The sequence below is a fragment of the Neopsephotus bourkii genome, unplaced genomic scaffold, assembly GCF_033783945.1.
Source record: "Neopsephotus bourkii isolate Nb327-2 ecotype Australia unplaced genomic scaffold, CSIRO-AGI_Nbou_v1 NB_196, whole genome shotgun sequence".
Lineage (NCBI taxonomy): Eukaryota > Metazoa > Chordata > Aves > Psittaciformes > Psittacidae > Neopsephotus > Neopsephotus bourkii.
In genome coordinates this window covers 13,535,650-13,551,485 of record NW_026900709.1, presented here as the reverse complement: position 1 = coordinate 13,551,485, position 15,836 = coordinate 13,535,650, and the positions used below count along the sequence as shown (strand labels likewise).

The following is a 15,836-nucleotide window of genomic DNA, read 5'->3' as shown; positions in this document are numbered from 1 at the left end:
GCACAGAACATATTAATAACAATCCTCACAGAACTGCAGGCATTTGTCTACAAACTTGCAACTTTTAAATTGTAATGCCTTTCTCATAGCAACAGTTTCTATCAGTCTTTCAAAATGCCTGCCAGGAAGAAGACCATACCCACGTCTGGCACATTGGTGGCCACAATGTCAGTATCTATACATGGAATGTGTAATGACTGAGATTTCTTCTTTACAGGGTGATAATCCACATCTCTCTGTACTACATTATGAAATTTCTTGGGATTTAAGTCTCTGAGAATTCTCAACCCCTATTAGAAAACACTCAGTAGAGCAACAAGTTAAAAAGTAAAGCAATCGATTGGTGAAGTGTCTTTTCCAGGCAGGAATTGTTTCATTAGCAAGTGATAAAGTTTCAGTGGATAAAGTACTTCATCAAGGTTGGAGCTTTTATCACAGTCTTAGTTCATTTAGATTTTGCTAGTCATTATTTTATAGAATTCAATTATTTGTCTTTTAGCTTTTTTCTTCCTCAAATACAAGAGACATCAAAACTTCCTAAGCATTTAAATGTCAGCTCAAATGTTTCATTATTTTTTGCATTTCCACTGTAAGATAACCATTTTATAATGCATTCTGTGGCAAGCTTAATAAACCTTTAGAACTCAAAATCTAGCAATAGCAGCATCATTGCATTTCCACTGTTAAATAATGGCAGGTTGTTTGTTGGTTTTGGTGTGTTTTTTTTTTCAATTGCCAAGATTTAGAACACAAATTCCATAACAGGATATCACTTCTGCAAGTGCCAAAGGAGCCCGATTGTCCTTGTTGCCCTCTTTACCCAGGTGGAGCTCCTGGTGAAGCAGATGGCCAGCTTGCCTGAGTAATAGGACCAACCACAACTGAGCTATATCTGATGCTCTATTCAGATTTCCTATTGGTTCAGCCAACAGAAATTTATCAAGGCTCAGATTAACAACTAAAGTAGATGCAGTTTAATCACTTCAGTAAATACCTTTCATGTACTGCAGAGGTAACAAAAGGAATTTTAGCACTTTGTTATATTAAGGAATACTAGGAAAAATACTAATTTTCAGTGAGGCTTTAAAGTGCATTCTGTGTTTGACATCCTATAGAAATTATAAACTACGAAGCTATTAAAACCAGCTCATATATTCATAGAGGACACCACAAACTTTGTCACTCATTTCAGACATAAACTGGAGCTCATTTGTTTCACATGAAATAGTTCAAAACCTATTAGACCTCACAGTAGTAAAAGCTATTTTTATTAACACAGCTAGAAGGCCAACAAAAACTGCAGCAGGATTCCAGGAGCTTGATTATCGTCCAACTCATTTATTGCATTGCAGGTTGAGAACAGCCCTACAATCCTGCTCAAAAGTGAACACGTGAGCAGTCCCATTCAAGTGAAGCCATCTGTTTACACCAGACAACTTTACAAAAGGGTTTCCCGCAGTGCTAACACTGCTTCTCTGTAGCCCTGATGGGACCGCTCTTGTAACTAGCACGCTAGCCAAGCATTTCCTATGTGCTCTTAGCAGTAGCATTAAGCAGTGGCTACGTGGCCAGCTGAGCCAACCCACTGACTTACTGTAAGAAAAAGGGGGCTCTTTCTCTCTTTCCAACTCACCTCCTTCTACCACTTGACGCCAAAGTTCACTGTTTTTCCCAGACTCTGGTATCTCCCAGACCTTTCTGTATGCTACTCAAAATCACCAGGCCACCAAGAAACCACCTAATTCCATAGTCCTGGTTTAGTTTTCCTTCAGGTTTGTAACTGAAAGCAGGTCACAGAGAAGTCCAATGAGCAGTGGTGCTAGCACAAAGCAAGCAGCAAGATCTCAAGGCTAGCAGCAACATGGTATGGGACACTGGAGCAGAGAGGGATGGAAAATGAAGCTTCCTGCTTCCAGAAGCAGCAACCTGTTCACCTGGCTCATGAAACTATACCCTTAGATTACAAGGTATGACAAGGGCTTTATCAGATTGAAATGTTTCCCACTGGTACTGAGTGATACGAAGTTTACACAGTAAGCCTCCTTCTGGGCAAAGCTGGGGAGAATTATTGATATGTGTATATACTCCAGTTCTGCAAGCCCTGTATTTCCCCAAACTAAACTCAACTCTGTGGTACATTTATCCGAGTTGACAATTTAGCTAATGGTTTCTGAAGATAAAAAATATTACCTAGATTCTAAATATATCACTGAATGTATCAGTTCCTGGGATATCTTGTGGACTATGACTATCTTTTTTTTTTAAGAGATATCACAAAACACAACTAAAACCCTCATCCTTCTTGCTCCACAAAAGCAAGAGCCTGCAATCCCTGTCAAAGCAAGTCCCTGTTGGAACAGACCCCCACTCTTTGACTCTACTCAGCAGGGTGTGGTATCATGACCTGCGTGTGCAAGAAAATAATTGGGCAGACACACTGCTGATGTAAACAGTGCCCTTTTGCTGAAGATCTGGCTTCCTGATTGTAAAACAAAGGCAACTTATTCATGTCAAAAGCATAAAATAGAAGAGGTCATAAAAGTAGAACAATTTCAGTCAACCCTTATATGTCATTTCATTAATCCAAAACAAAACCTGTAACAGTGATCCTTAGATCTCTAATCCACTTTAAGTATTGCAAAACAAAGACAACATTAAAAGCCTCGAAATTAAAAGCTTATGGCTTTTAATTCACCAAAGGCTATCCATTCCATTCAACATTTCTATGCTTAATCATTAAACTTCCATTTTCTTAACTGTTCTAAAAGTGTGCTGAGTTAAAGAAGCAAAAGCAGTTAATAAAATTAACACTGTAATAAGAAAGTGGACTTCAAAATGGAGCTCAAACAATAAGAAGCAATTAAAAGAAAGGTTTACTCTTCACTGCATCCTATTTTCTATCTCTTAGATCAGTACAACTCAGACAATTTCTTTGAAATTAATGGAGTTGAACTGAGTTGACTCAGAAAAAATAACTTGTTATTCCTTCATCTAGAGACAGCTCAAGGTATCTTTAAGAATAAAGTATAATTATCAAATTATATAAAGCAGCACTTTAGTTTTAAATAATTTGAAAAACAGCTCTATCCTTTATTTGCCACATTCAGTGTAAGCTATTAAAGAGAAGCTGACAAATCATCTGGTTATCATCGCTAATTAGCCACAGTAGAATAAAACCACCAACTTCCCTCTAAATAGATGTCAACCTGTAGATCATTAATTAGAGGGGATCTTTAATGTTTTTCAACAATGACAACTTCTACAAAGTGTAATTTCCTTTCAAATATCCAGTGTTATATGGTTCCAGCACCTTTTAAGTGGAGCTCTGAAAGAGTAGAAGCAATTACAAACCCCTGCTTAAAAATGCAATAGTACTATCAACATGCAACTGAAAGTTACATATATGCCTATCTGCAGAGTTTTCACAAGCTCTTAGATCTAAAAATAAGTATCTTAGGAAAACTGAATGGCATTTGATCCAATATTCATAGAGATAAAATGAATTACCTCTATAATGTGCCTGTTTACTACTCAACTAAAAATAAGAGTATTCATATTTAGGCAAAAAACAAACAAAACCCATAAAAAACAACCCCACAAACCAAGAAACAAAAAAACAAACAAACAAAAAAACCCCAAAACACACACACACAAAAAAAAAAAAATCATTGGGCTTTGATCCAGCAATAATCTAACAGTACAAGAAGGCATATAAAGGCAGAAAGGCTCCAAACAGTGTGACTGATTTCACGTCAATTCAAGAAGCCCAAAAGAATTAAAAGGCTTTCATGAAATTGCATTCTACCTTTCCCCCAAATGAATCTTTGCTCATTTCCTGCAAAACACATGGAAAGTAAATCTGGATTAAAGTAGGATTTCACTGCTCAAATTTCCAATCAGCTCAATATATGAAAGAAGGTTTTGGTTTGTCTTACAGGAAAATAGAAGCATCACACACATCACACACTTATCTTAGATGAAATGTCCTTAGACGCTTTGTCTATTTGTCTTGATTCCTGTAGCTTAATTATTTACTGTAATTCTAGCATTTGGCATAGAACCTAAATCTAACCAGGTGTCATTCAATTACCGCTTTCAATTTGTAACTAGAATTCTGGGGTTTGTCCCATTCTTCACTTTTGCTGATTACTCTGCAAATTCCTGACATGCTTTGCTGAACACAATACAGGAAAGGGGTAAATAATTAAGAACATTCAAGAAATGTACTAAAAGAGGGCTACTCATTAAAAAGAACTATGCAAAAAAAAAAAATACTGTCAGTGCACAGAAACACCACTCATCAATTAAAATGGGTGAATGTATTTCACAGATAGGTACTTTTGAACTGTCAGCCCTTGGAAAATAAACTAGTTCAGAGCCAAGTAGATGGACACTCAGTGGGATTTTGCTCTTGATTTTGTGTGAGTACATCTCCAAGAGAAACCAAGAAAATTATACTAGTTCAGGATTATGAACACTGCAGCTCACAGGTCATGCACGATACCTATTAAATGTCAGGATTGCATTGGTATATTCACTAGCTTTGCTATCCTTTCTCCCTTCTCATTACTCCCAAATCCTCAGTGCCCAAGAAGAGTCTCACTCAAGGTCTTCAAACACTAGGTCTTGACAGGGGTGTAATCTTACAGACAGGCTTCTGTCATTTACATGTGCACAACACCATATGAGGTTGTATGAATACTGACTCTGACCTGTCGCCTACAGCAATGTCACCATACATCATCCTGTAGACAGATTATAAACAGATTTGAGTGAAGGCAATGCCTAAAAAATACTGAATCATTAATTTGGAGATTGAGTTATTACAATGGAAAAACTTGATGGAAAAGCATGTTTTTCCACACCATTCTGGAAAGAGCCACTGTAGTTTGTCTATACTTGGTCTTACCATAACTATTTATTACTGGCCTCACTTCATGCAAATGTTCATTGTGATTTCTGAGATACGGTATCACACTATATACATTTGTTTTCAGAATAGCCTCCATTCTCAGGATAATAAAGACCTTATAGTGGTAACAAATTTTAGTCATACTCGCTTGGAACACATTTAAGCTGATGATTAATCATTAAAGAGATTTAGGATGTAAATCAAACTCAATGCACTACTTTTTATGTTACAGCAAAGTTTTCGCACAGATTTTGCCAAGTTACATAAAGAATAAGCAGCTTCCCTAAAAAAAAAAAAAAATTAAATTAAATGAAAAATCTTCTGATCTTGAGCTCAACCACAGAAACGTTCAAAAAAATATCAGTAAAACATGAGTTATTGAACAGAGGAGGAAAAAAAAATACTAGGAGTCAACCTAGCTGTGATCTTCAGGCCTTTTAACTCAATACAGAATACAGAAATTAAAACAATTAGCATATATGTAGAGAAAAAGGCCATTAATGGTGATACACAAATATTATGCTTATCAGCAAGGAAAATATACAGCCTGGCTAAGCAATCATTGATCTAATATAATGCATAGCAATGTGAATTTGCCATCTTTGATTCCATACATGAAACACACTGAAGAAAAAGATCCTCAGAAGTACCCACTGGAACAAGGGGTGAGGCAGACAACAATTTAAACATTGTAAAACTACACAATAAAATGAAAACCTGGCCTGCACATAGCAAGTTGGTATTTTGCAATAAACAGCAGCAAAGTCGGAACTTCAGTGTAAGTATATACAAGCCTGATGCCAGCACTGTTTTCTAACTAATTTACTAATTTTCTACTAATTTAATAGAATTGGTGGGAAAAAAAAATCAATGCAAATGTAATTTATTAAATAATTTATATTATTCTGGTACTAATACACATTTATTTTCTGGAAGATTGACAGAATCTCTGTTGAAAGTAGGTCATCGGAACCTAAGGGACACCAAAAAGCAACAAAGGAAATCTAAGTGATTTGTAATATACAGGTTATGGAAATATTAACTATACTTAGACTGGTGAAAAATGTTCTTAATGTTTTGTGTCTAGAAAGAAGAGCTCCTTTTTGTTGTAAAGAAAAGCAGCTTTTTGTAGATGATTTATATATGATTTTATATATATGAATTATTTTATAAAGAAACTAAACTAACAGTTCCTCTGGTGCTGAATCATTAAGAACAAGAAAAAAAAAACCCAAGCACTTTCAGCTACTAAATCCTCACCAAAAAAAGTATAGCAGGCCTTCCATGATAGATAAGGTGAGCCTAGTAACAGATGCTATGTGGAATATTGCTTGAGTGTGTAGATCTGGTATGCTCTGCAGTAACATTAAAGAGCTCATTATTCAAATGCAAAGTTGCCCTACTGATCCCGTTTGCCCTCTGCTAAACTGCTGAGAGTACAATATCCATCCAGTGGCTGCAGTTTATGACTATGAGCATGAAGCACTTTGAGATTCCTCAAAACAAACATTAACCTTAGTCCCGTGATGCTCCTTCTTGACACCATCTTCACTGAGGTAGTCTTTTCTATTCCAGCAGCAATTTTTTCTCTCAACAGTTACCCGCAGGCAACAAGGCTTATAGAGTAAAGGTTGCAGAACCAGGCCCTGTACTGCCAGCAATTGTATTTTTACTCGGTTTATAAGAGGTGTGTTTAATTCCAGTAAATACAGAATTAGATAAATCAAGAAAGAATTGTGATACTATCATTTGAGCAAGTGCTCAGGTGAAACAGCTTCTAGAAACAACCAGTTTATTTGAGGAACACTCAGGTTCCAAAAAAAAAATGTCACAGAAGCACCTCCAAAAACACTGAGACTTAGGCAAGATAATATGATCTTCACCATTTTCCTTCTAAGCCTTGGAATTGCTTTCATTATTTTTTTTTTTTTTTATGATAGTCTGACATAGAATCATAGAATAGTTAGGGCTGGAAAGGACCTTAAGATCATCAAGTTCCAACCTCCCTGCCATGGGCAGGGACACCTCGCACTAAACCATATCACCCAAGGCCTTGTCCAACCTGGCCTTGAACACTGGAGCACTTACAACCTACCTGGGCAACCCATTCCAGTGCCTCACCACCCTAACAGGAAAGAATTTCCTCCTTATACCCAATCTAAACTTCCCCTGTTTAAGTTTGAACCTGTTACCCCTTGTCCTATCACTACAGTCCCTAATGAAGAGTAATGCTCTTCAGAATCCAGATACCTCTTTACCCAACTTATTTCTTTAAAACATACCAAAAAGGGCAAGTCCAGGGAGCAATCCAGCTGAAAGGACAGACATCCCTGTGGTACAAAGCAAGCAGAAATAGTGTCTAACCATTCATCTACCTTGCCTTTTCCCCTTAAAATCCCTCCAAGAATTCTATTACTTATCAAAAGGAAAAACCAAACCAAACCAAAAAGCCAACTAAAACCTAAACCATCACGTTAGATTTTCTTTATTTGCAGGCCACCTTCAGCTAGTCTGTTCAGCGGAACAAACAACATTTTCCTTAGTGTTTGCCACCCAGTAAGAACACTCAAGTAAATGTTTTCTGGTAATATCTCAACATTCAAGGAGCTGGAACCTAAGAATATCAAATATTTCACAATAATCATCACAGCGTGGCCAAGATTGCTCCCCTGAGATTTTACTAGTATCAGTTACCCATTACTAAACTATACTGTTTCATTTGCAGTTATTCTACCCTGAAGGTGGGGGAGGCAGGACATAACACACCATCGAAGTTAAAAACTTCTGCACTTCCACTGCCTACCAATGCTAGTTGAAAGCTTCCCCCTGCATATCGTGGCATGCCATTTACCAGGCACATCCTGAACAGTCAAAAGTGGCTGTAGAGCAAAGAAGTAAACTGCAACTTCCACTTTGTCCAAGATAAAATAATAAGCTTTTGCAGGTCTCCTGCTGCACGTTAGCTATCTCCTATTTCCCTGCTCGCAAGTGGGAGCTGCTAGCAGCAGTTGCTATATAATTACTTACTTGATTCTGTCTAAGGAGCTTAAATTAAGAGTTGAGCAAAGAAAGCAGATTAACAATTTGAACGCACACGTAATGCACAGACAGACACACAACCACTAAGGCTGCCAGGTCAATACGCGGGACCAAGGAAATGGAACTTCGGCCACTCTTTCTCCACGAAGACAGGCTTCGTTCACACCGCAGGGCAGCTGCACCATGCTCAGAGGCGGCTGGGGCAGAGGCTAGCCGCAGCCACGGGCGGCAGGGGACCGCGGCCCGGCCACCCCGTCCCCGGCTGGTGGCGGTGGAACGGCGCGGTGCGCCGGCCGGCCCGTCACGTGCGCCCCGGCGTCGCCCGGCAACGGCAAAGCCCGGAGGAAAAGTTCTCCTGACTCCCAGTCTGCCCGGGAGAGCGGCTGAGAGGAGCTTATTGTGCTCCAGACTGAGCATCTGCTCCGCGCCGGCAGCCTGCTCCAAGGGGCGGCAGATACCACACGCACGCAAGCCTGTCCACCCATCACACCTCCCCGCACAACCTGTGTACGTGCACCCTGCCGCTCCTCAAAAACAACGCCAGGTACAACTTCAGTGGTCACCAAACCTGCTCCTGGAACGCAGGTGAACTCTGCTCTGCAAAACCACCCGCACTTCTGTAGCAAGAAGGGCACAAAGATCACAAGGAAAAAAATGCAAAAGCTTCAGGGCGATTCTTTTCCCCCACCTTACCCACGGCCAGTAATCAGTGCAGGAAAAGCTGCCCTCCTGCATCTCTGTGCAACTCAGTGTGGAGCACGGAGTTGCAAAGTCTGAGCTCTCCCTTCAGTTCTAGCAACATTAGCATGTTGCAATCCTGTACAACCAGAAAATAAAAGTTTGTACAAACCAGAGAAACAATCAGGAAAAAAAACATCCTGGAATAATTTAAAACCAAGGTGAAGCGAATCTAAAGAGACAGGGGTGTTTGTAGTGTTTCTTTAAGGAGCTACTTTCTTTTCCACAACAGGTATCAACGCCATCAAATAACTCTGGAAAGGGCCAACTGTTTCCCCAGTTTGAAAGAGCTCCTGCACCGTTTCCCGATAACCCTCTGCTCTCAGCCACTTTGGTCTTTCTCACAGAAGGCCCCAGGGCAGGGATGTGCTCCTTGCGGTGCAAGTCCCATTCCCGAGAGGCTGCAGCATAGCGCTTACCTTGGCAACTGCCCTGCATTATGCATGCAGTGAATAGTACGAGCAGTTTGCAAGCAGTTGCTGCTCTTCCATCCATCCGACGGTGAGTTCCCATCTGGGCTGGGATGCTCCAGCTCCCTCAAAGCTGGCTCCTCCGCTCCGGGGTGCTGATCTGCACAGCAGCAGCACAGGGAGCCTGGTGTCTTTTTCTTATCCAGCTAGTTGCAGAAGAAAGGCGTGTTCGCCTGTTGAGACATCGCGTTTTCTATAAACTCCCACCCTCCAGACATTGCATAAAGCTCTTTATACCCGGCGGCCCCGGAACTAGCATGAGGGAATCAGGCACCGCTCCAGGCCCTGCAGCCACAGGCTGCCGCTGCCCCTCCTTCCACGCTTTGCAGGACAGGCAAGATGCTTCTAAGTGCCTGCACTTTGCAGGCTGTATATCAGAGTCCATTTGTGCTACATTGCACGTTTTGATTTACTGATCAGGTGAATTTCAGAGCGAGTGAAATATGTCCTGGGTTTTAGCATCCCAAAGGCACACTCCAAACAAAAAAAAAAAAGTATTTTTGACAACTTTGAAAAAGTCATAACACCATATTACCAATGCAGAAGGTAAAGCTTATAACTTTTTTTATCATTATTATTCCTCAAATGAATATTGCAAAAGGAAAACTACTGCACTTACTAAGCAGGTAAAATCAGACTCGTACTTTCACTGTGAATGCTTAGGATCCCAGCTAGAGACACCTTACTCTTGTTCTAACTTTCCAACAGCATGCACAGCACACATGAAATGTCTGCCTGAATTTTACTGCTGCTGTTTCAGGAATCATGTATGTACTAACAAGGGTATAACAGTGCATAGTATCACAGGGGAAAGATAAAGTTATCCCAGTACTTCAAGCTGGAATGCAGTCTAGGGAAAAGGGAAAATATTTTAGAGCTTTGCTTGCAGGATCAGAAGCACCCTGCATAAACTGTGCGAATTCAATTAATTATTTTGTTTTATATTAGTTGGAAAGTCTTCCATGTAGAAAACTTAGTTATGCCAAGCTGTTCCTTTCTCAGTATGCATGCAAACATAGATGTGCATGTGACTACTGTGCATACCATACCATGGGAGAAAGATGTTATTAGTCTTGCAAGAAACTTTGTCTGACTAATTTTAATGACACCACCTTTATAAATTTCATATACTGTTTACATTAGCTTCCTGCTACATTCATTATACTGCAATTGGTGTTTGTTGGTGCTAAAACAGAGATTAAGTGGTATTTCAAAGCATTAACTCTTCTTTTTGGCATGGACTGCAATTTCAATTAAGGGGTAGAGGTGGCTGCATTATTCTTGGAAAAGTTGTGGAGGAACATGTTTCTTATTAGTAAGTTGTGATTTTTCTCCAGGTCCTGTAGGACACTAATCCTAAACCTCTCTGTAAAGGTTTTCTATCTATAAAGACAGATGATGGTGGGGGTGAGAAGGGGGAAAAGATGTGGAGCCTAGGCTTTTGCAAGGTTGTGATTTATGCAGGTTCAGGGCTGTTTGGTGTAGTGGTACGACACAGCACCGGGGTCAAGCCACAAGAAACACTGGGGGCAGATCAGAATATTCAATTAGCTTCCTGGCACCTCTGAATCACAAAGAGAGGATAAGATCTCTCCATCACAAGATCCAGAGCTGCCGGGGGAGGGGGGACCTGCCCTCTTCAAATCTCTCTCCGCCCTCCCACCCTCTCTCCTTTCACTGTAGGGGAACAGTGCTTGAAACATTCCTTTCTGCACGGAAGGACTTTTCCTATTGTTGTTTTCTTTGTGTTTCAGTGTTGCCAACTTACTGGAATTCTTGTCGTGGTTTCACAGCAAGGCTCAGGCTGACCAAACGGAACCAGCTGCGTTTGTGTATGGGGCTGCCGCTGCTTTAATCCCCCAACAACGCCAATGGGGAGGAAAGGAAGGGATCCTCAGGGGAGCAAGCAGATCTGCTCTGTACAGATGGGTGCCTGAAAAGCCAACACACAGATTCACCGTACTTAATTAGAATGGGAATTGTTTAAAGCAGTTCCCACCCCAGCAACACGCAGACAGGCCAAACAGTGCTTGGGAGCTGCAACTCTGAATTGGGAGTTATGTGCATTCTTCTGACACTCTGTATGAGGTGACCTTTGTGAAGCACCTACCTATGTTTTACTCCCACAGAGCTAGCAGCCAGAAGGTGTTTTTCTGCCACATTCACCATCACCATTTCTACACATCTATTCCCACAGGGTGCTGGGCAAGAGGGATTCTCAAACAGGAATGGTGGAAACACTACTGAGAGTGAGGGGAAGGCCTGTGCTGAGCCAGTGGATCAAGCCCTCCCTACCAATTATTCTTCACCCTCAAAAGACATAATTTGCATTCAGAGACAAACGTACTGATCAGCCCAGATGTTTCACTGCTGAAGAATGACAGTCACTAAAAAATGCTACCTTAAGTATACACTAAGGAGCATAGGACAATGCTGTCTCCATTTACTTAACCTAGAATTTTCTGCTCTCACTTTACCATGGCACCTCATCATTCAACCAAAGGGACCCTGTGTTGTTGGATACCACCAAATAGGACTTCAGTGAGATGAGATCTGCAAGATCAGATTCAAAACACCTCAAGGATTTCCCATAACTACGTCCAAAATCATCCCTCACAGTGTAACTAGACCTCTCCCTCTCAGCTTCCTGGTGAATAAATGTCATCCAATTGTTTTCTGACTGAACTAGAAAGAACTAGGGATTTTTAGTTGACTTCAGATTTAAGAAGATGCAGACTATATTTGTTAGAAGATTAGAGGGAAAAAAACATAGGCAATGCAGTTGTTCATTGAACTCTGCTTATTAATTAAAATACAGTATGGGATTGTTTCCTTGCTTGTTTTTTGCTGTAAGCAAGCAATCAGAAAAGCTTTTAAAGGTGTAAATTATAATAAATAACCACAGCCACATTGCTTACACATTAAAGTTGCATGCTGAGCACAGAAGTTAAAAATTAAAAGGCTTGATTTTTGACCAGGCTTCAGTTCTAATTTAGTGTTCAAACTCATCCAATTCTTAACCGACAGATAGAAACACCAGGGCTTGATGTATGACTAAGTAATGATACAAAGCTGATGACTAAAGAAAAACAAACCAAGAGGATACATTCACCGAAAGAAATAGTTGCTCAGATAAATTTGTCTCTTCTGAACTTCTCAGGGCTAGGACAGTTCACAGAGGCTCAGGATCTGCCCAGAACATTATCCAATGAAGCTGTAATTGCCAGTGGCATTCGGTAATCTTGTGGCAAATCTGTCCTTGGATAAACCCAGGTTTTGCCACATAGAAAGCATTTTACGTTACAAGCTGTATTCCCAATTTCAAATTTAATTTTCATCATTAAATCCTATGCATTTATCATAACAAGTTTTATTATTTTTGTTTAATAATACTAAAGCAAGCCTACCTGTAGCTATGCTCATTTTTTTAGAGAACATTGGTAATGACAAGTCATACAAATCTAAACTAAAGATTATCTCTGCCTGAGTAATAACATAAGTATCCAACAGCAGCAGTTAATTCTTCAGATTTCATCCATCTTTGCTGTTCTACAGTTTAAAGTGCCCCATTTCTTTAACTGAACTTCTGTTTTACAGCAAACAATAATATCTGTGCATGTTACAGACCTCCTTTCTCAACAAGGCTATTAATGGCAAAGGTCTCTCTAGAGGTACTACTCTTGAGGCATTTATTTCACCTAAAGCCCGATTCAGTTTCCATCTGACTTCAGGGGAGCAACCTTACTTGTTTTCATGGGTGTCCACAGTAGCAATGCATGTTTGGACTCCACCACTTAATCTTTCCAAATACATGTAGTGCAAGCAGAAGTTTCCATAAACAGGAAAGTCACATTTTAGGGAACTGAACTGCATCTTCTACAGAGAACCAATATTGATTTCAACTCTATGACATATGGAAGAGAAAAGCATAAACCAGCCCCAAATTCATCAGGTTTCTGATATAAGCCACATCACATTTCATAGTATCTATACCAATCAGAGTTAGTTGCCAGGGTAGTATTTTTTCCCAAGGATTTAAACAACAAAAACCCCACCTAATCTCAAACTAAGAAAAAGAGAGCCTTAGTTGATACTGCTCCCAAACATTTAATGCATATTCATAACTAGAGCACAGATTTCCAGAAGACTGGATCAAAGGTGGACCCCAAGCCCACATGAATGTAAGAAACATTAAACTGAGATGTGACTTGGGCTAGAACAGAAATCACAGTCAGGATTGCACAATGCAGCTGGCACTGTGGCAAGAAGTTTTCTTAAGGTCTAGTGACACATTAGGGAAATAGGCACTTTCTTTGTAACTGTCACAGAACGTTTCAGACTAGCAGACAGACAGTCATTAAATAAGCTTCAAAACACCCCCTGTGTATTGCACCTGCAGAACTGGGCCTGTGATCGAGTTTAACAATAACAGTACAGAGATGAGAGAGTCTGTTTACCTGGAAGGCAGAAAAAAGTGGAGAAAGATTCAACAGCTTCCAGTTGTCCGGTCCCCACTTTGATCAGCACTGCAAGTCCCTGTGCCCTAACCTGGAGACACAGTAACAAAGTAAGGACAAGTATGCTCTACTTCAGCTCTATCTCTAGTTACCAAAGTTCTTAGTACTTACCTTACTGTAACCAGACTGCTTTGGCAGTTTCTCTACCACTGAGGACCAGAGGTCCTAATTTTTGCTCCAGTTTAGTGGCTCCTGAGTAAATGATGAGGATAAAATAGTGAAGGAAAGCCCCTGCCTGATGTGTTACAGAAACACAATAGCAAATGAAAGAAGAAAGAAGAAAGTTTACCACACTAAGGAGAACTACTTCAGCTCTGCCTAGACCACAGTCTTTTATTATATGATAGGAAGTCACTTCAAGCTTCTGAAGCATTTCTAATTTTCTGATTTAAGACACCTGGGCCTATTAAGCAAAACCTGAAGTGCTCATTGCTGTAACCAAAGTTGATGAGAGCTGTGCTTTAAAGGTGTGATACCAAGCACTCTGAAACTAAGTCCTTTGTATCTTAAATTAGGTATAAAAAACTAAACCAAACCAAAACCCAAAGAATATTGTAACCACTGAGTCTGTGCATCAATTCCCAATGCACAAAACTAGATCAATCTCTCAGGCACTTTATAGATGAGAACTAGGAAAAAATCTGAGAGGAAACGTTTTCTTCTTTTGTGTGAAAAGTAAGTAGTATAAAGGTAGCAGGAGAAAACATTATACCATCTATCTCAGCTATTGTTACAAGAAAATATAGATGTGATAAGAGATAACACTAAGTGAACTTAGTATGAGGCAAGATTACTACTCGTCTATATATCATTCAAGCTAGAATGTCCTACAAATCTCTTTTCCTCTCACTTCCCACAGTGTTGGTGTAAAAATTTACTTGCCAAATAGGCAACAGTATCTACCATATGTCATATGTTGCATTATCTATTTTTGTTGGTATACATTCCTATTAATAACAGATTTGAGTTCTGTTCAGGATAAACACCTTTGTAAGTGGGACTCTCACATATTAAGACTGCTACATCTCATTCCTCCAACAGGCACAGTGAAATGCTTGAGAGACCACAAAAGCAGTCTATCAAAAGCACCTGAGAAAAGATAAATAATAAGCCTTCAGATCAGTAGTATTAATTAGAATTTCAGGTCAAATACAGGATAATAACAGTAAGTAAATAAGTAAAAGAGAATATGGTTTAGCAGTACAGGGATTGCAGGTGACAGATTCTCACAGTTTTAATATGTATTTCAGAGCATCAAAGATTAACCATTGCTTACTTAATAGAAAAGATGAAAATACAGTCTTACTCAGTCAATTTTGTGAATGAGCCTTCATGTTTATTGAAAAAAAAAAAAAAAGGACCAGGCAGCAATAAGCCTATGGAACAGTCCGAGAACAAAGTTACTCAGTGTATGACTAAAATATAGGTACCCTGCAACACCCTGTTCATGTCAACTACTGATTTGTATACCAAGATATTTATAGCACAAATATATTGTTATATTAAATAGGAAAATATGAAGAAAATGATAGCTCAAGTTAACCCACATTTTAGCAATTCTTAGCTGACTACTAAGGAACAATACCCAAAATATTTGCTTTGAAAACAGTACCTGATTTACCCAACCTGCAAAACTACTTTGACAAGGAGAGAACAAGCTCATGAATGCATGAGGTCAAAAGGATTACAATAATTAAATAAACCCAACCTCTCTCCTCCTTGGAGGACTTGCTCAGAGGAATGAGATGTAGGACAGTTCAGTGAGCACAGACTTCGGTAAGAAGGGTGACCGGCTTGAGAAGTCCACCCTTCCCCCTTTATCCACCTTTGCAATCTGCATTTATCCACATTGCAAATCCCACTCCCTTTTGTCCCCTCAGTTGCACAGGTCCTCGAGAGAGTGCTGAGCATTATGCTTGCCTTACAGCCCAGCACCACAAACACAGGATAGAGCTGCAAATGGCAGCAGGGGGCACAACCCCTGTTCAACCAACTTTACTGTTCATGCCAACATCTCATCAGATTGCACTTTACAATCCAGGAGGAAAAGGGTAACATGCCTGGGGAAGCTAGATCCACCTGAGCTACCATCAGGACAGCATACAATGTTATTTTTATAGCCACTTCATAGAAGAGAGAAATGTTGAGGTGGAAACTTGT

General features: G+C 39.9%; 1 protein-coding gene across 2 annotated transcripts in view; it reads right to left on the bottom strand.

Annotated features, from left to right (window-relative positions):
• Positions 1 to 9,384, bottom strand: part of LRP2 (LDL receptor related protein 2) — a 123,851-nt gene extending 114,467 nt beyond the window's left edge. For both annotated transcript variants that reach the window (XM_061343101.1, XM_061343111.1), the window contains exon 1: positions 9,109 to 9,384. In XM_061343101.1, the coding sequence (XP_061199085.1) occupies positions 9,109 to 9,202 (94 nt within the window). In that variant the 5' untranslated portion in view covers positions 9,203 to 9,384. The remainder of the gene's footprint in view (positions 1 to 9,108) is intronic.
• Positions 9,385 to 15,836: the final 6,452 nt, after the last annotated feature.